The 20834-nt window shown below is 47.8% G+C and overlaps 1 protein-coding gene across 3 annotated transcripts in view; it reads right to left on the bottom strand.

The window, feature by feature from the left end:
• The window catches only part of LOC100283999 (uncharacterized), a 34030-nt gene extending 14263 nt beyond the window's left edge, over positions 1-19767 (bottom strand). The window contains exons 1-5 of one of the 3 annotated variants that reach the window (XM_020552441.3): positions 19567-19767; positions 19393-19464; positions 19216-19290; positions 18679-18771; positions 17551-18025 (exon numbers count right to left, since the gene is read on the bottom strand). In XM_020552441.3, the coding sequence (XP_020408030.1) occupies positions 17729-18025; positions 18679-18771; positions 19216-19290; positions 19393-19464; positions 19567-19590 (561 nt within the window). In that variant the 5' untranslated portion in view covers positions 19591-19767 and the 3' untranslated portion in view covers positions 17551-17728. Of the gene's footprint in view, positions 1-17550; positions 18026-18678; positions 18772-19215; positions 19291-19392; positions 19465-19566 lie in introns of those variants that run through there. The other 2 variants (XR_002269001.3, NM_001156897.2) reach the window with 2 other exon arrangements.
• Positions 19768-20834: the final 1067 nt, after the last annotated feature.

Here is a 20834-nt window from a genome sequence, read left to right as displayed (position 1 = left end):
GAGCATCTTTGCCTTTTACTTAGGCAGTATCAGCGTTGACTTTTCGCTGTAAGCTCTGCATCCCCTTAGGGACGTCTTTGGAGCTTCTTCGTCTTTTACTTAGACGGTATAAGCTCTGCATTCCCTTAGGAACGACTTTGGAGCTTCTTCGCCTTTTACTTTCGGCGGAATCAGCGTTGACTTTTCGCTGTGAGCTCTGCATCCCCTTAGGGACGTCTTCGGAGCTTTTTCTCTTTTTTCTTTTTCAGTTCCTGCACTCGATGGTGCGTTCTCAGCTGTTACATTTACATTTTTTGGGGGATTTTGCTCTTATAAGACTAAAAAAGGAAATTACACATGATGGCCCCATAAAAAACCTTTCTCCCCCTTCGGAAAGGAAAAGGGTGCCATGAAAAAGAAAAGAAAAAACATAAAAAATTACATCATGTTATACATAGTATCGCCGAAGCTCATCCGCATTCCAAGACCTTGGAATTTCGTTGCCATCCATGTCCTTCAATCTGTACGATCCAGGCCTGCTAAGAATGGTCCTTCCCATTTCAACTGTAGCTTACCCACTGTTTCTGGGTTAGCCACTCTCCGAAGCACCAAGTGTCCCGGCTCAATATTTTTTAACCGGACTTTTCTATCTCGCCATTTAACTGTTTCAGCCTGATATTTATTGATATTCTCCACGGCCTGAAGCCTGATCCCTTCTAAAGCATCCTTTTCCACAAGGCAAGCATCTTCGGGACCTGATTCTGCCGAAGCTACTACTCTTATTGATCCAGCTTTGGCTTCTTCCGGGGTTATTGCTTCGTCTCCGAATAATAACTTGAATGGGGTAAAGCCTGTGAAGAAAATGGGTTTTCCTCGTGGGAAACAACGAAATTATTACATGAAAACTAACAATGTTCTTTGTTTCACAGAAAATAAAACTGAATAGAAAAGACTGCTATCAAAGGTAGGATATGTGTCAATAAATGTGCTTCGACTCTGGCACAGTGCTGTTGACTGTGCGAGCTTCGGATTGTTCTCTGAAGTCCCTTTGGTGTGGGGCATATTGACTCCCTTCTGGCTGTTGACCCTGTTGCAGTGGAGGTGGAGGCGGAGGCTGCTGCCAGGAAGCTTGAGGTTGACTTGCCGAAGCTACAGAAGTTGCAGGGTGGTTGTCTATGTATTGTGGGATGTAAGATGGATGATACGAAGCAGTATGCATGACCTGCTTCGGCTGAGCTTGTTGAGATGCAGCTTCGGCTATTTCCTTTTGCTTCTGGATTGTAATATGGCACGTCCTGGTGGTATGGCCCTTGCTTTTTCCACAGAACAAGCAAAACAGTTTCCTTGGTTGATCTCCGAATCTTCCGCCGAAGCCCCTGGCGCCTCTGCCTCTTGGAGCTGGTGGCCGGAAGAAAGTTTGTTGTTGCCCCGAAGCCTGTGAGGAGCACTGCGGTCTGTTCTGCTGACTCCCCTTATCATCATTCTGAGTAGAGTTGTGGATGGACCTGACATGCCTCGGATAGGATCTTCCTCCGAAGCCCCTGGTCATTTCAGAAAATCTGAAGGCCTCCTCCCTTCTTTGGCGAAAGTCATTGTCAGCACGAATGTACTCGTCCATCTTTTGGAGCAGCTTCTCCAGGGTCTGAGGAGGCTTCCTAGCAAAGTATTGAGCTGGTTGGGGTCCAGCGGTTGCGGTAATGCAGCCCCAGTCGCTGAAGCTTTCTTCGGCGCCATAGCGAGGGTCTATAGCTTCCGAAGGTGTTCAAAAAACTCGAAGTGGAAGTGAGTTCACCGGAGGTGGGCGCCAATGTTGGGGACTTGTTCTCAAATGCTTCGAATTAAGAACAAGGCAACACGGAAAATGTTAAGTATTAAGGTCCTTCGTCCTTCATAACGATATATCCCTTCGGGATATACAGCATCTCGGACGAAGGTTACAAAGAACATACCTTCGTAAGCATAACAACGAAGCATAAAGCATTCACATAAATCATGAAATAAACATGTAAATATTATCATAGAATTATCTCTACTTGTATTAATGAATATAAATGACTTTGAAGTACAAATGTACCTTCGGTCTTGCGGAAGGCAAAAAGTACGAATGTGATGCGAAGGCAAAAAGCAGGTTCGCGTGAACAGTACAGAGGTACTGTTCATCTATTTATAGACACAGGTCGCAGCCTGTGACAAATTACAATTATGCCCCTTGCGGAAGTTTACAACATTGACTCGGACATACATGTATAAAAAGGTCATTCTGCCTCTATGTCGGTTTAAAACGCCGAAGCTCCATGAAAAGGGACCTTCGGCCATCTCTTAGAAACGACTTTGGCCGAAGCTGCTTCTTCGTGTGAGACCTTCGGCGTACCGAAGCACGACCCCAACAGACTGTTGGGGGCCTTCGTCCTCCGAAGGTCCTCAAAAACATGATTTGACAATGTTTTCCGAGTGGATTATGTGAACAGGTATTTTCGGATCCAGAATTATGAATATGGAGCACGGCCAGGACGAAGCCTGAACCAGACGAAGGTCGAGTGTAGCCGAAGCTGTGCGCAGGGAAGCTTCGGCGCGATGGCAGAAGGGGGAACCGACTTAAAGATGAAAAGATTTCGGGGGCCTCGACAGATTTCCATAAGCCGTTAACAAATGTAATGGACATGGATGTAATTTTACGTGGGCTGCGTCCCGCGTCTATAAATAGATGAACAGTACTCCCGTACTGTTCACGCTGACTTGGCATTGGCTTTTGCATCACGCTTGTACTTTTTACCTTCTCTCAGGACCAAAGCATTTGAGAACAAGTCACCAAAATGGGCAGCAGTGATATTTATTTAGAATAAAAATTCTTCGCTTTCTGGACACCATATTTTATTCGAGGTAGTGTCCACAAGAAAATATCCACTGAGCCGTGTTGCCCAGAAAACATTCGTTTTCATGATGTTCACCAGCCAGTTGGCATTGTTTTGCATGGCAAGGAGCAAATTTTGCCTAACATATTTGATGGTTGATATTGTTAAGGCCCATAATGGCCCATATTAGTTGTGCCTATATATATTCTAACAAGTCTAAGGACTAATTGCTCTCTAATGGGAGCGTATGCTGTGCAAGCACAGACTACGTGCAAACATGCAAGCCGCCATTCTAGACCATTTAATAGGCATCCGACGGTGAGTGAGTATTTTACAATTATATCCTCCCACCTGACCGGCTGACCGCGGCAGACTTGCAAAACTCCCCTAGTGAGATTCAACAAACCAACGAAGCCACCGTATTTTTCTACCGAAGCCGCCGCCGTATTTTTCTCATCAAAGCCGCTGTCGTTCTCTCGAACGCTTGGCTGCAGAGACCGAATCGATTGATCTGTGTCGCAGCCGTTCTGTCGGCCATGCCACAACCTCATCAGTATGATGCAGCAGCAATTATCCCAAGTGAGTGCAGCTTCGTGCAAGTGCCTATGCCCATGGAACTCCAGGTACAATCATATGATGATGCTCCTGCCGCACGTGAAGATAGCTTCGACGAGCAAGGTACACGGCATGCCAAAACTTTACTGATTACCAGGTTCGAGTGCATGTTCACGTGTGTGATGGATGTCCATGTTCACGTGTGTGATGGATGTCGTAAATTGTTTTAATGTAGATCACAATCATGCTGATCACGTCCGAGAAGTCAACTTGAACGTTGAATATAGGACACCATTAAAGAAAAAAATATATACTTAAGGTGATAATTTATGTTTGAATTTTCATATAGTGCATCATGCATCATTTTATTAATGACATATACTTTGCATCTTTCCAGAGAGGAATGTCATTTGACGATGTAGAATCTGTTGAGAAATTTTATAAGGAATATGCACATGAAACTGGTTTTTCTGTTCGTATCGGGCAAAAGAGATTTGATTCTAATGGAGTGCTTAAATGGAAGCGTTTTTGTGTGCAAGGGCAGGATATAAATCAAAAGAACAAACTAAATTCACAGATCCTTCTAGGAATATGCGCAGAAAAAGGGAGACATGATGTGGATGTGAAGCTTATATTTATATTAAGCGCACAAGTGAAGGCAAGTACCAAATAACAGGTCTACATGAGGGACATAACCATGAGTTTGTGACACCCAGCAAACGCCACTTACTTCGATCCAATCGTTGTGTCAGTGAGCAGGTAAAAACTACTCTTTTCAATTGCCATAAAGCAAGCATAGGCACTTCACAAGCATACAGGCTACTTCAAGTTGGTGCAGAAGGTTTTGAGTATGTGGGCTGCACAAAAAGAGATCTACAAAACTACTATAGTGATTTTAGGAACAAAATCAAAGATGTTGATGCTCAGATGTTTATTGACAACTTGCATATGTTGAAGGAATTGGACCCGAACTATTTCTTTGAATATGAAGTTAATGATGGTCGGTTGGTACGAGTGTTTTGGGCTGATACAACTAGTAGGAAGAATTATGTCCATTTCGGCGATGTGTTATCTTTTGATACTACTTACAGCACAAACCAATATGACATGAAATTTGCACCTTTCTGTCAAGGGCTGTAATGCCCAAGTGAGCAGGTCCCCGACTACGGAGATCGTAGTCGTGGTCCGTTGTCGCCGGCTGGGTTATGCCCCCTAGCCGTCCTCGTCGATCAGGCTGTGTTGCCCTGATCGCCGGCTTTGGGTAGAGAGGAAGAAGATAGAATAGAGATGACAATATTCTTAATTAATTTCCACCATCCGGTCTCACGGTATATATGGCCTATGGCCCAACTAAATTACTGAACAAACTCCCCTATTTTAGGAACTAACAGATAATAACAAATCCTACTTTTCCTCCTAGCCACTGATTGTGTTTGCTCCCTGTACGTCCCTTGCGTGTCGCGCTTCCCGTTCCTGCGCTCGACGTACATCACGAGTCCTGTGGCGCCTCGTGTAGACGCGCCCGAACATGACATCTCCCTCCCCGTCGAGAACCAGCTCGTCCTCGAGCTGGAACTGAGGGAACTTGGCGCGTAGCGGCCCGACGTCCTCCCAGGTGGCTGACGCCGACGAAGCTCCCTTCCACTGGATGAGGGCTTGAGGGACCCCGCGAGCGAGCCGGTAGCGAACAACACGCTCAGGTTCTGGGTCGATGGCGCCATGATGCAGTAAGGGAAGTTGTGGCGGCTCGCTAGGCGGCGTGCCCTGGAACTTCTTCAAGAGCCCGACATGAAAGACATTGTGGATGCGGGCACGAGGTGGAAGCTCCAGACGTACTGCAACTTCGTTGATGAGTTCGACGACGCGGTATGGCCCGAAGAACCGCGGCTTGAGCTTGCCACTGACCGCTTGTGGAAGGGATGATGCAGCACGTTGTCGTAGACGAAGCAGCGCCCAATCGCCCACCTTATAGTGAATCGGTCGGTGCCCACGGTCATAGTGCCGCTTCTGAAATGTTTGAGCTTGTTCCAGGCGATGGCGCATGTCTGCCAAAAATTCTGCGCGTTCCTCCATATTCTTTGCGACGGCTGGCACCCTGGTGTCTCCCGGCTCGTATGACCGGATGGTCGGCGGATCGCGCCCATAAACCACCCTGAACGGAGTATCTTTCAGCGAAGTTTGATAGGCTGTATTGAACAGATACTCCGCCCACGGCAGCCATCTGAGCCAATCCCGCGGTCTGTCCCCCGTAAGACAGCGTAGATACATGAGGATGACGCGGTTGGCCGACTCGGACTGCCCATCAGACTGAGGATGAAATGTTGTTGTCATCCGCAGCTTAGTGCCCATCAAGCGCATGAGTTCTTGCCAAAAAATGGATGTGAAAACCGTGTCACGATCGGAGACCATGGATTGGGGGACACCGTGAAGACGAACGATGTCGTTGAAGAAGGCCTGGGCAACTGATTCAGCTGAATAAGGGTGTGCCAGTGGAATGAAATGACAATATTTGCTGAACCGATCCACCACAGTGAGAATCACTGACTTGCCACGGACACGGGGAAGAGCCTCCACAAAATCAAGCGCAATATCCGTCCACACTCCATTGGGCACTGGGAGCGGTAGGAGGAGCCCTGCTGGGTGCACATGCTCCGACTTGTAACGTTGACAGACACTGCATTGACGTACTTTCTCTTGCACCAATTGCTTCATTTGAGGAAAATGAAAATCACGTCGGAGCCGGTGGAGGGTACGTTGGACACCCTCATGACCATCCTCATGGACTGCCCCCAGGATCTCCTGTAATAGCGGGGAGGTAGGAGGAATGTACAGGCGCCCCTCGAATTGCACCATGCCGTCGACGATGGACCAGGGTGCTGCTCGGTCCCCTGAAGTGATCGCAGTATGGAGAGCTACGAGGGTCGGATCCTCGAGCTGGGCCTGCCGGAGTTGGTCGATGAAGTCAAACCGTGGAGTGGACATGGCGAGCAGCTCTCCCTCTATTGTGTCACGCCTGGACAAAGCGTCCGCGACAGCATTTGTTGCGCCTGGCTTGTATTCAACGGAGAAATCGAAGCCCAGCAGCTTGCCGACCCAATGATGTTGGGGAATGGTGGCTAGGCGCTGGTCCAGCAAATACTTCAAGCTGTTGTGGTCCGTCTTGACGCTGAAGCGGCGGCCCCATAGGTACGGCCGCCAGTGGCGCACCGCCTGCACCAAGCCGTCGAGCTCGCGCTCGTAGGCCGCCAATGCTCGGTGCCGGGGCGCCACAGGTCGGCTGAAGAATGCCACGGGATGTCCCTCCTGAATGAGGACGGCACCAAACCCGTGGGACGACGCGTCGCACTCGACGACGAACGGCTTGGCGAAGTCCGGCATGGCAAGCACCGGTGCCGTTGTGACGGCGTCCTTGAGCGCGGTAAAGGCCGAGGCCGCCTTGTCATCCCACGCAAATCCCTCCTTCTTGAGGAGGACAGTAAGTGGCGCCGCGATGATGCCGTAGTTGTGGATGAATTTTCGGTAGTATCCCGCGAGGCCGAGGAAGCCGCGCACTGCGCGCGCCGAGCGAGGTACCGGCCAGTCCTGGATGGCCTGCACCTTGGCGGTATCCATGGCCACGCCCTCCACTGATATGGTGTGTCCCAGGTACGCGACGGAGGAAACCCCGAACGCACACTTAGAACACTTGACGAAGAGGACGTGCTGGCGCAGCGTGCTGAGGACCGCGCGGAGATGGCGAAGGTGATCCGCCCAAGACTTGCTGTATATGAGGATGTCATCAAAGAAAACAAGTACAAATTGACGAAGGAAAGGCCGCAATACGTCGTTCATGAGTGCTTGAAATGTGGCCGGGGCGTTGCAGAGGCCGAATGGCATGACGAGGAACTCATATAGTCCGTCATGGGTGCGGAACGCCGTCTTATGGATGTCGTCCGGCCGCATGCGCACCTGATGGTACCCGGAACGCAAGTCGAGCTTGGAGAAGAACTTGGCACCATGGAGTTCGTCCAACAGCTCGTCGACAACCGGTATTGGAAAAGCGTCCTTGATCGTGAGCGCGTTGAGAGCGCGGTAGTCCACGCAGAACCGCCACGAACCATCGGCCTTCTTGACGAGGAGGACCGGCGAGGAGAATGCCGAGTCACTGCGCCGCACAATGCCCTGCTCGATCATGGCTGAACATTGTCTTTCCAACTCGTCCTTGTGAGCAGCTGGATACCGATAGGGCCGGACGGCCACAGGACCAGCGCCCGGCTTGAGCACAATGCGGTGGGTGCGGCCGCGGTCTGGTGGTAGATTGGTCGGCTCGGCGAAGACGTCGGAGAACGATGAGAGCACCCCTTGCAGCAAGGGCTCAATTGTCTCGGCGACGTGTAGATGCGGCGTGGTTGGTGTCGCGACGCCATGCCAACAGATGTCCTGGCCGGCCTGCTTGAATGTCATGGTGCGGGCGGCCATGTTCCACACGATGTCACCCAAGGTGGCCATCCAGTGCGTGCCCAACACCACATCGTAGCCTGCTAAGGGCATGACGTACAGGTCGACGTTGAAGGCGCGATTGTCGATGAGGACCGCTGCCTGCCGAATGACGCCCAGGCAAGCGATGCGCTCCCCGTTTGCCACCGTGGCCGTGAGACGCGGGTACGGCTCGATGGGTAGGCCTGCGCGCCGTGCGGCCTCTTCTCCAATGAAGTTGTGCGTGGATCCCGTGTCTACGAGTGCGATGAAGTCCGCAGCGCCCACCCGTACACACAGCTGGATGGTGCTGCTAGCCGGTGCACCGACGACCGCGTGTAAAGAGAACACGGGGGCCTCGTCCGTCGTTTCCTCCTCAGCAAACTCCACGCCACCGATATAAAATATCCGGCGGCAAACCCGGTTGTGGCCTCGTGTATAAGGCTGATCACAGTTGTAACAGAGCCCAAGTCGACGACGTTCGGCCTGCTCCTCCGTGGACAGGCGTTTTACTTGGCTGCCCACTCCCGAAACAGGTGGCGCAGGGAGCGCGAGTGGCTTCGCAGGGGGCCCCGGGGGCGTGGGCAACGTGATCGCTGGGAACGGCGCCGGACGTTGTGATGGTATTGGCAGTATAGCACGCGGTGCCGCCTTGGAAGACGCCTGGCTCAGCCGGTCCAACTCGACGAGCTCCAGCTGGCGTGCCAGACTCATGGCCGCTGCCAGAGACGCTGGATTGTGTACCCGCACTTGATGACTGAGAGGCGGAAGCAGGCCACCCGTGTAGAGTTGGACCCTCTGTTCGTCGCTGAGGTGCCCGGCGCGAGGCAATAGAGCTTGGAACCGATTGGAGAATTCCTCGACGGTCCCCGTGCGACGGCACTCGGCGAGCTCGAACAAGGGGGCGGACCGCAGTGGTGGCCCGAACCGTAGATTCAGCATCTCCTTGAAACGCTCCCATGTTGGCGTGCCATGCTCATCCTCCTGGAGTTGCATGTACCATAGTTGTGCCACATCCTCCAGGTTATAGGAGGCCATCCACACCCGTTCTTCGGCCATGATGCGTTGTTGACGGAAATATGATTCGCATTTGTTGATGAAGAGCATCGGATCGGACTTGCCATCGAAGCGGGGAAAGTCCAATTTCTGGAATCGTGGGGGACGATCAGTGTGGGGTTCGCCGAAGGGCGGCCTGCTGTTGTTGGAAGACGTCGTCTGCTGGGCCACCAGATCTGCGATCGCCCTGGTATTGGCCTCGGCAGTGGACTGCAATGACTTCACGATGGCAGCTAATGCAGCCACGGTGGTTTTGAGTTCATCGGAGTCGCCCATCTCGACGGAGTATGATGCCACGGAGGAAGTAGGCAAAGACGGCGTGGTGGCTGGCGGTGAGGGTGGCGTGGCGGCTGATGGCAGAATCGGAGAGCGGCGTGAGGAGGAAGCCCTGGATCGCGATACCAGGTTGTCAAGGGCTGTAATGCCCAAGTGAGCAGGTCCCCGACTACGGAGATCGTAGTCGTGGTCCGTTGTCGCCGGCTGGGTTATGCCCCCTAGCCGTCCTCGTCGATCATGCTGTGTTGCCCTGATCGCCGGCTTTGGGTAGAGAGGAAGAAGATAGAATAGAGATGACAATATTCTTAATTAATTTCCACCATCCGGTCTCACGGTATATATGGCCTATGGCCCAACTAAATTACTGAACAAACTCCCCTATTTTAGGAACTAACAGATAATAACAAATCCTACTTTTCCTCCTAGCCACTGATTGTGTTTGCTCCCTGTACGTCCCTTGCGTGTCGCGCTTCCCGTTCCTGCGCTCGACGTACATCACGAGTCTTGTGGCGCCTCGTGTAGACGCGCCCGAACATGACACTTTCACTGGGGTCAATCATCATATGCGTTCTATTTTCTTTGGTGCTGCTTTCTTAGCTGATGAGAAGATTGATAGCTATATGTGGTTATTTCAGAATTTTCTACAAGCTATGGGAGGGAAGGCTCCTGCATATATTGTAACTGATGAGGATGCTAGCATGAGGGCTGCTATAGCTAGTGTTCTTCCAAACACCATTCATAGGTTGTGCATGTGGCACATTATGAAAAAATTGCTAGAGAAAATTGATGCTCATCTTCTAAATAATGACGAGTTTAGGAAAATGATTAACTCATGTGTATGGGGTTCAGAAACAATAGAAGAGTTTGAGAGTAGATGGCAATATTGGATAACAACATATCATTTGGAGAACAATGAGTGGTTGACAGGAAGGTATCACATCCGTGAGTCATGGATACCGGCATATTTCAGAGAAATTTGGCTTGGAGGCATTCTTCGAACAACATCAAGGTCTGAAAGTGCAAATTCATTTTTCAACCTTTTTATTGGTCGTAAGCTTGCACTTGTCGAGTTTTGGATACGATTTGACACTGCATTGAAATCATTGTTATTAAAACGTCGTTTAAACGTTGTTTAAACGAGAAAACGTGTTTTTTTCGGAAAACGCAGGAGAGCTGCGCATCATTATATTAAGAAGAAGGGGAAATTAAGGTCCAAGAGGACCAGTACAAAAAAACCACCCTATGGTGGCCAGCAACAAGCATAAATAAAACTATCCATAGGACTAAGATACAAAAAGACGACCAAGGAAAAAATTAAGTCGGGCCTGCTGCGCCCAGAGCAGCGGCAAGCCCAAGGCTTCCGAGGTGTTTGGCACCAGCCAGCACCCATAAGGGTAGCTCGTCGACGAAGCTTCTATGCACCTTGCCAATGGTTGGTAAATCTCCATCGAAAATAACTCTGTTTCTATGCAACCAAAGGCACCATGCTCCCAAAATAATGGCACTGTTGACTCCCTTTCTCTTGCTTCTGTGCACCTGAATGGTCACTAGTCCCCACCAATCAGCAAAATTAGTATCCTCTGGCCCTGGAGTTAAGTGGCCCATACCAAAGGGGGAGAGGATGCTATGCCAAAACTGCCTGGCGAAGACACAACCAGTCAACAGATGCTGAACTGTTTCTTGCTCTTGATCACAGAAAGGGCATGCTTCCGGATGGGGAAGACCTCTTTTTTGCAACCTGTCAGCTGTCCAACACTTATTCTGCATGGCTAACCATAAAAAGGTGTTTAAAAGTTGGAACGTCCGAACGTTTTAGGTTTAGGGCGTAGAACGTTCGTTTCAAGTGTTTAAACGACGTTTAAGCGTCCAAATAGTGTTTTAGGGCGTTTTAGACGTTCTACCCGTCCTGGGCCTTTAGCATTTTCTAGGTCATTTTCCTGGGCACTGGGACGCGGCGCCCTCACTCCCTCAGCCAGTCGCCGCCGCTCTGCTGTGCTCTCTCCTCTCCTCAGGCACAGCCGACCGCCGCCCTCTTCTTCTGCGTCGGCCGCCGCTCTGCTCTCCTCTCCTCAGCCATAGCCAGCTGTCGTTCTCCTCTCTCCTCTCCTCTCCTCAGCCAGGCAGCCAGCCGCTACTCTCTGACGCCCACAGCAGCCCAGCCGGTAGCCGCTGCTCTCCTCAACCATCAGACCACAGCAGACCGCCATCGGCCCTCCACGAACTGTAGCACTGCGCCCACAGCAGACCATATTGGTGAGTACGGATTTTGTGCAACCATATTGCCCAACAGTGAATCAATCATTCAAGCTCTATTTGCTCAACCATATTGGTGAGTACTGATTGTGCAACCATATTGCTCACGGTGAATTTCAATGGCAACAAATAGTGAGGCAAATGACTCCTATGACCCACTCAAAGATCAATCACGAAGGCCAAAGTCAAATGATCCAGAATGGAAATATGCATACTATGTTGAGGCGGGAAAGCGAGAGCTGATTCAATGTGCTTTGTGCCCCAAACAAATAAAAGGAGGTATCAAGAGGGTGAAACAGCATGTAGCTGGTGGCTATGGAGACATTGTCAAGTGTCCTAACACTACTAGAGAGATTGCTAAAGAGATGAACGAAGCTTTGAATAATGGGAAGCGGGCTAGGACATTGTACCTAGATGACGATGTACTGGAAGATGAAGCAGGACAAGATGATGATGTCCAAGTTATGGAAAGCAGGTCAATGTAAGCATATCCAAGGCTTCCTCATGTTCCAATTATGTTTCTGTCATGGACCTTCGGTCCATGGAGATAGTTGTCTTCTCCGGCGAGGTTATACCCCTCTGCCGCAGGCTTGGTTCTAGGGTAGCAGCCCTAGGCGCTTGAGAGAGTCATTGCAAGGGAGAGAGATTGGTTTGATAATGATCTTGCTTGATTTATTCCCTGCTGCCATGCGACTTATAAATAGCCCTATGGCTAACCAACTTCTCCTACAAACTCTCAACTAACTCCTATTTTCTTGGACTTATCTGATGCTAACCAACTCTCCACAATTCTCTCATCTCAATCTTATTCTCTAGCCTTATCCCAGCTCATCTCAATCTTATTCTCTAGCCTTATCCCAGCCTGGCTGTTGCCTCTCGCTCCCTATGATGCCCATGACATCTCCCCCTCCCTTGAGGACCAGCTCGTCCTCGAGCTGCCATAGACTTACCTGACACGACTTAAGGTTAAGCCTTTTACATCTCGGCTTACCTTTATTATTTAAGATGAAAATACAAAATAATTGTGGAACTAAAATATAAATTTGAACTGCAGCTATGTCCTCCTGTCCTCCTGGATCCCAAGGAAAGAGCTGAACTGCGGACTTCACGTTGGATGAAAGGTGAAGGAGGAACCAGCTCGTTCTTATGATGGGTCTGTCCAGCACCAAGGCAGTTGCCCGAATGAAGGAGACGACCCTCTTTGGCCGTGCAGGGGGGCTGCATACCCAGATCTCGACTTCTGCAGGGGGTTCAAAAAGTATAGACGAGACCTGGTGGTTGGGCGCGCAGGTTGCGAGTTGGTGCAGCGATGAGCTGATCAACAAGTGTAGCTTCCGCACCGCCCGCCTAACAAGGAAGCCGCGTACTGCGGCTTGCAGGCGCACCACGGCCTGCTCATGTGATGACGGCCATGGGGTGGCCCTGGAGGCCACAGCAAGGTGCTTCTCCCTACGAAGGGATTGTACCTGGCGGCGTGCCAGGAACCCTCGCGCTGCCGCCTGAAGCCGCACCGCTGCTTGGAGTTCCTTCTCTGTCTTCTCCTTGTAGCGGTGGAACATCACAACGAATTGATCCCACTTCTCTTCGAGCCGAGTGAATGCATCTGGAGTTGGAGAGGGCGGGTGGGAGGGCGTTGCGGCGGCAGATGGCGCGGCGGCTGGTGGTGGTGAGGGATGGGCGGCTGGTGGTGGTGAGGATAACCTGGAGCTGATACCAGGTGTCATGGACCTTCGGTCCATAGGGATAGCTGTCTTCTCCGGCGAGGTTATACCCCTCTGTCGCAGGCTTGGTTCTAGGGTAGCAGCCCTAGGCGCTTGAGAGGGTCATTGCAAGAGAGAGAGAGATTGGTTTGATAATGATCTTGCTTGATTTATTCCCTGCTGCCATGCGACTTATAAATAGCCCTATGGCTAACCAACTTCTCCTACAAACTCTCAACTAACTCCTATTTTCTTGGACTTATCTGATGCTAACCAACTCTCCACAATTCTCTCATCTCAATCTTATTCTCTAGCCTTATCCCAGCTCATCTCAATCTTATTCTCTAGCCTTATCCCAGCATGGCTGTTGCCTCTCGCTCCCTATGATGCCCATGACAGTTTCCCTAGTATTGTTTATCCCACACCTTACAAACATATGAACTAGTGGGTAGATTTGCTATTGCTCTACTTCGTTTTGGGATTAATGTTACATTTGAACTATAACCATGTTCCAATTATATTGTTGTTATTAATTATTGTTCATGACAAGATCATTGTGTTAATTGGAACTTGGAGCTTAACTTGAGATAATCGTGCTACCACAAGGGTGGAATGGGACACCATTGGCCAAGTAATTAGGAAAGCTAGGGAGAGATTACATTACCTAAAAGGGGCAAGCAGGGAGGCTTCACTGCTAGAGTATAGGGAGGTTCTCGGGTCGAACTGCTGTGATGGCAGTTCGGATGAGGGATTCCTATGCTTCCTTCGTCCTGAAACTGTAATGGGTATTCTCGAACTAGTAGAACTTTGGAAAGGCCTCGTAGTGCTACTCTGCCTCGCTTTCTCGGTAGAGGTGTATGGGTCCGATCAACCCCGTGGCAAATGGGTAACACGGCTTGTGGGTAAAGATGCAACCTCTGCAGAGTGTAAAACTGGTATATCAGTCGTGCTCACAGTCAAGAGCAACTCAAGACTCTCGCATGATTAATTTATGGAACTAAACTTAATCTGTCATATGCATTGCATCGCGGGTGTTATTATTTATTGCGATCTCTTACTTAATTGGGTTGGTATCTACTTATACTTAGTAACTGCTAATAAAATTTTGACCAACTCTAAAAGCAATGCTCAGCTTTAACCATCTCCTTTGGTAAATCATACACTTCACATGAGCTCCCACCTTTGGCGAGTTCATGCACATTATTCCCCACAACTTGTTGAGCGATGAATGTATGTGAGCTCACCCTTGCTGTACCCACATCCCCCAAGTCAAGATCGGGTACCATAGGATGAGGCGCATGAAGGATGTTGTGATGAGTTCGTGAGAGGTCTAGGTCGTCGTCTCCCAGTCAACTTTGGGTTGCTGGATCGTTGTCTTCGTATGATGTAATCATTGTGCTAGACCATTTGATCTTGTTTTTTCCTCTCGAGACGCGCAGGAGAACTGCGCCCCATTATATATTAAGCAGAAGAAAATAGAAAAAAAAACAATGGTTTACAGACAAAACCTCCTTACGGAGGCCAGAAACAGGCATACAAATAAAGATCCATAAGGGGATCAAAAAACATACTACTCAAACTTCCTAAGCCTCTATCACTGGTGCAGCCAAATGAACAAGGCCTTTTGCACCAGCAACTTCCCATTTTCTTCTTTCCTCATCCGCAGCTCTGAGACTTAAGGACAAACTTGGATTGCAGCCATCAAAAATGCAGTTATTTCGGTGATTCCATAAAGTCCAAGCTCCCAAAATGATGAGAGAGTTAAGGCCCTTTTTTGTGAGTCCAATAACTGCTCCCCCCACCACTTCCCACCATTCCAGGAAGGAGTTTGCAGTTGGCTGTGGTGCAAGTGAATGAAGACCAAATTTCCTAAGTAAAAGGTACCAGAATTCCCGCGAGAAGGAACATTGTACAAGGAGGTGGTCTATAGTTTCTTCCTACCATTTGATCTTGTTGACTCTGATGTTTGGGGCCCAGCTCCTTTGGTTTCAAAAGGTGGATATAAATATTATGTTATTTTTGTTGATGATCATTCTCGTTATACTTGGATTTATTTCATGAGACGTCGTTCTGAGTTGCTTTATATCTATAAGTCTTTTGCTCGCATGATTCACACCCAGTTTTCTGCTCCTATTAAGATTTTTCGCTCTGATTCTAGTGGTGAATATTTATCCAATTCTTTTCGACAATTTCTAACTTCAGAGGGTACTCTTGCTCAGCTTTCATGCACTAGTGCACATGCTCAAAATGGTGTTGCTGAACGCAAGCATCGTCATAACATAGAAACTGCTCGCACCCTTTTGATATCTTCTTTTGTTCCCACACATTTTTGGTGTGAAGCAGTGTCTAGCACTGTCTACCTCATCAGTATACAACCATCATCAAAACTCTCAGGGAATACTCCTAGTGAAGTTCTTTTTATAACTCCTCGCTATGACCATCTTAGAGTTTTTGGATGTGCATGCTACGTGTTGTTAGCCTCTCGTGAACAAACTAAATTAACTGCTCAATCTGTTGAGTGCGTTTTTCTTGGATATAATCCGGAGCACAAAGGCTATAGATGTTATGACCCTTCAGCATGTCGCATTCGTATTTCACCTGATGTGAGTTTTAATGAAAATTGACCTTTCTTTTATAACTCTCTTATACATTCATCTTCTTTTTCTACAGAGTCAACCTCTTTCATGTGCCTTCCTCCCATCCATGCTCCATCTGGGTCTTCATCTTCCACTACACCATCGTCTACCACATCCTCACATGAGGTTCTCATTCCCATTACAAGTCATTCTACCTCAACACCCACTTCCCACTTCGCTTCAAAACCACCAGTTACCAAAACCTACATTTGTCGTCCTTGCACTAGTCCCATGGCCAGTCCTGATGGCAAACATGTTGTTGATGTTTGTACTAACAATGATGACTCTTCATATGTTTCTGATGATCTATAGATTGTTGATGGGTCACAGTTTGTTGATGCGTTACCAAATCACCAGGGATATCATCTTCGTGATTGTAGTACAATTGAACCTCCAGATTGCTATGGATTTCCTAGTGTTGTTGATGTAACTGTTGAACCATCTAATTATCAAAAAGCTTCTGGTATTCATGAATGGCGGCTTGGTATGCAAGAAGAGTTGGATGCTCTTGATCGAACGGGTACTTGGGATCTTGTTCCTTTACAATCACATGCAGTCCCTATAACATGTAAATGGGTCTTTAAGATTAAGACCAAATCTAATGGTTTAGTTGAGCTATATAAAGCTTGTCTTGTGGTCAAAGGTTTTCAACAGACTCAGGGAGTAGATTATGATGAAACCTTTGCATCGGTTGCACAAATGACCACAATTAGTACTTTGATTGTTGTTGCAGCATCTTGTTCATGGACTATCTCTCAGATGGATGTCAAAAATGCATTTCTTCATGGTGATTTACACGAGGAAGTTTATATGCATCCACCACCAGGAGGTGATATTCCTTCCAGACATGTCGGTCGTCTGCGTAAAGCTTTATATGCATTGAAACAGGCCCCTCGTGCTTGGTTTCAAAGGTTCGTCGCTGTCATAAGGGCTACTAGTTTTATCCCTAGTGACCATGATCCAACTTTATTTCTTTATTCCTCTTCACGAGGGCGCACCTTGCTCCTATAATATGTTGATGACATGCTCATTACGGATGATGATCCAGAACATATTTCTCAAGTCAAACAACATCTTAGTGAGTAGTTTAAGATGTCTAATGTAGGCCCTCTTGGACATTTCATGGGTATTGAGGTACTACAATCTACAAAGGGTTATCTATCACAGTCTAAATACATACAAGAACTTATTGCTCGCTCTGGTCTGACTGATGATTGTACAGCTGCAACACCCATGGATATTCACTTACAACTTTGTCCGGATGATGGTTCACCACTACAAGACCCATCCAGATATCGGTATATAGTCGGCAGTCTAGTCTATCTCACTATCACTCGACCGGATATTGCACATGATGTTCATATATTGAGTCAGCTTGTTTCTGCGCCTACTTCAGACCATTATGGTCACTTGCTTCGTGTATTAAGATACTTACGGGGAACCACATCTCGAGGCTTGATTGTAATATTCCTCTTCGGCTTCATGCCTACTCTGATGCCACTTGGGCAAGTGATCGCACTGATCGCTGCTCTATTACAGGTTATTGTATTTTCCTTAGTTCCTCTCCTATTGCATGGAAATCAAAGAAGCAAGTTGTTGTATCAAGATCTAGTGCAGAAGCAGAACTTCGAGCTCTTGCTACCACTACTGTCGAGATTATATGGCTACGATGGTTATTGGTTGATCTTGGTGTCTCTTGTGATACTCCTACACCTCTTCTGTGTGATAGCACTGGAGCCATTCAAATTGCAAATGATCCTGTGAAACATGAACTTACAAAACATATTTTTTTCCGAAAACGCAGGAGAGCTGTGTATCATTATATTAAGAAGAATAGGTGAGGCAAAATAAACCTCATACAACTCCACACAAACCCACATACACTGAATTATAGGTAGAAAAATAACAACAAAAGACATCTAGACCCGTGACCATGGAGACTCTAAAATAAAGATTACCGACTGGTTCACTGGAGCATAAGGATGCTAGATAAATCACTGGCTCCAACCCTACACCAGATGTGAGACTCCTCCTTGACCCAATTGATGACCATGCTGGAACTAGACTGCACACCATTAAATACACAACGGTTGTGGTGATTCCAGATGGCCCAAGCACCAAGTATGATCAAAGAATTCAAGCCCTTGTGCAGCCCCTTGTATGCTGGATCAGCAGGAACTGCGACAACTCCTTCCCACCAATCCTCAAAGGAAGAGCTCTCAAGGTTAGGAGCAAGGTGCTGCAACCCGACAGATTTCATAATCTGAAACCAGACTTCCCGTGAGAAAACGCAGGAGACTTACAAATGGTTTAGCGTCTCTTCCTCTTGATCACAGAGGGGACAAAATTGAGGGTGAGGCAGTCCTTTCTTTGCTAGGCGGTCTGCTGTCCAGCAACGACCGTGAGCCCTCGGAAATGCAAGTTGCAGACTTCTTCACAAAAGCACAAACAAGAGAACAACATCGTCTCAACTTATTCAAACTCAATGCTTCAGATCCTCCGCTTCCACCTTACGTTTGAAGGGGGGTGTTAAGACCCATAATGGCCCATATTAGTTGTGCCTATATATATTCTACCAACTCCTAAGGACTAATGGCTCTCTCTAATCCAAGGTTGACAGGTATTACTATCCTTTAGCTCCACAAATATCCTGACTAAACTACAAAAGTGGCTAAGTAAACATATATTCAAGAGTCTAGCACACAAGCATGTTCCCACAGCTGCAGTGCTGCACCTAAAAAATTACTCGGGCACTAGCTCTGTAAATACTATGGTAGAATGCCACGATTTCACGTCATTCAAATGCAGCAAGAATGATGGTTTCTGGACACATCCATACATTTTGATTGTAGATAAGTACACAGCTCATGAAAGATTATCAAGCAAAGCATGCCAGAAAAAATGAAGGCTGCATACCTGATCAGCAGTTATCATCAGAGTAGTATCTTGAGAATCAAGAATCTCTTTCATCATCCCATTGTTCTGCATCTTCTCCAGAATAGCGTCTGCCTATAACATTGACAAAATAGACTAAGCAAATCGGTTATCCAATTGCAACTGACTTAAATCAACCATTATGTAAACAAAATAGACTAAGCAAACCGGTTAATCCAATTGCAACTGACTTAAATCAACCATTATCTAAACTCTGACATAACTAACAAAGGGAAAATGTTAGTAAGAACTACGACAACTAAATAACAGATTCTAACAGTAAAGACCCTTGTTACTTTGACAAAAGATAAGAGCTATGCGCTATGCCTAGGTGCCTACCAACCGTAATTACAAAATACCAGTATATATAATTGTTGGCTTGCTGTGCCAGCTCCAGTCCCACAGTCCCATCCCCTAAAACCCCCAAATATCATTTTATGTATAATCATGAAAAGCAACCACCAAAAAAGGGAAGGGGCAGCATAATCCAGTTCATGAAGAAAGAAAAGAAGGAATTACTTTCGCATGAGCCAAGGCGACCACCAGTTCCTCTGGGTTCTCCTTTCTGATCGCTTTCTCATCGATATCCGCACTCTAAAGCCCCCGGAGAAAAAAGAAAATGAATGAACTGAAAGGTGCGGGAGAAGAAATTACTAAAGCAAACATCTCAAACGATAGGGCGCAAAAAAAAACAACAATAAGCGTGAACTTGTATCCCATCTCGGACAGAATCTGGCGACGCGACGCCGACGAGGAGCCCAGGATTAGCTGCGTTATTCCAGCGCCAGTGTAAGCACAGGTTAAAGAGGAAATACTGACGATGGAGCAAAACGGTGAAATTTTGCTGCGCATGCATGCCCGCGCGCGTACCCTGAGAGCCGAAGAGGCAGCCATGGTCCAGTTCCAGTCCTCTCCTCGTCTCGCCGCCGTCTCCAAGATGCCAGGAAAGAAAGAAGAGCAGCGGAAGCCGGAAGGAGAGAGGACTGACTGGTTCCGTGGGCCGTAGGATTAGTTTGTGGGCGAGGCCACGGCAGACTACTGGCAGAGGCGAGACCTAGCAAATACTGCTGGGTACGTTGTCCCCGTCCGTAGATATGTTATTGGGCTGGGCTGCTCCCAAGAAAGGCACGGATGCGGGTCTCGTCCCATCCTCTTTTCGCTCCACTTTACACGCGACGAGAATTAGGGCTGCTTAGAGTAACTCCAACAAGTCTCAATATCGTATTCCTAAATCATGATATATATTGGATGATATATATTGAGTTTGTGATCCAAATTCTGAAGAAGAAGACCAAGTTGACGAACGAAGCAGAGGTCCGTCACCAACCTTATTGTAAATCTCCTGTGATCTGTAACCACCCGAAAAATCGTGATATTGTTATTGGCTGGCGTTCGTGGTTTTTTTCCCTTCGCTTTGGAATGGATTTCCACGTTAAATTTGTGTCTTCTCTATGTTTGATCTACTTTGTGTAGTATTGATTCATAACAATATAGGGGAAAAAAGAAAATAGAGCTCCAATCACTCTCTAGACCGGATCCCAATCCTGTCGCACGCGTAAAACGACCTCTTTCCTGCTTAAATTTGCGCCGCCGACAGTAGCTCCCAATCAACACAATTTTATTACTTTTCCCGCGCAATGCCGCATCGTCGAGAGTGAGGCTGCTGGGGGTGCTCCTTTCGGGGCCTGTCATCTAGATGCATCTCCGTCTTCAAGGCGTGTTGCAGTGCTGCGGCGGCCTCCTGCGATATAGCTGTAGGCCTGTATGGCTGTATCCCTCCGTCCTGTCATTCGTTGGAGGCAAAGTATGGCACAATGCTGCACCTTTTTTCCTGACAGAGAGAAGCCCTCGACCCAGTACAACTGCAACGACCTCCACAAAAAAACACCTACGAGAAAGCCCACATTAAGAAGGTTTTTAGGAAAATTATTGGGAATTATTGGAGTACTAGTTAGTTGCCCGTGCGTTACAACGGTATTTATATATCATACAAGTACACCTTACTTAAATGAAATATTTGACCGATCTATCTTTTGTATAACACAAAGAAACATGAGCTACAGAGGTAGAGGATGGGCACTCTGATCCAAACGACCACGATTTGATCCTAGCATCCTCCATTTTTTCAACAAAAATCA

Source organism: Zea mays, chromosome 1, assembly GCF_902167145.1.
Source record: "Zea mays cultivar B73 chromosome 1, Zm-B73-REFERENCE-NAM-5.0, whole genome shotgun sequence".
Taxonomy (NCBI): domain Eukaryota; kingdom Viridiplantae; phylum Streptophyta; class Magnoliopsida; order Poales; family Poaceae; genus Zea; species Zea mays.
The sequence above is the reverse complement of the archived record's forward strand: the minus strand, read 5'-3'. Positions and strand labels throughout refer to the sequence as shown.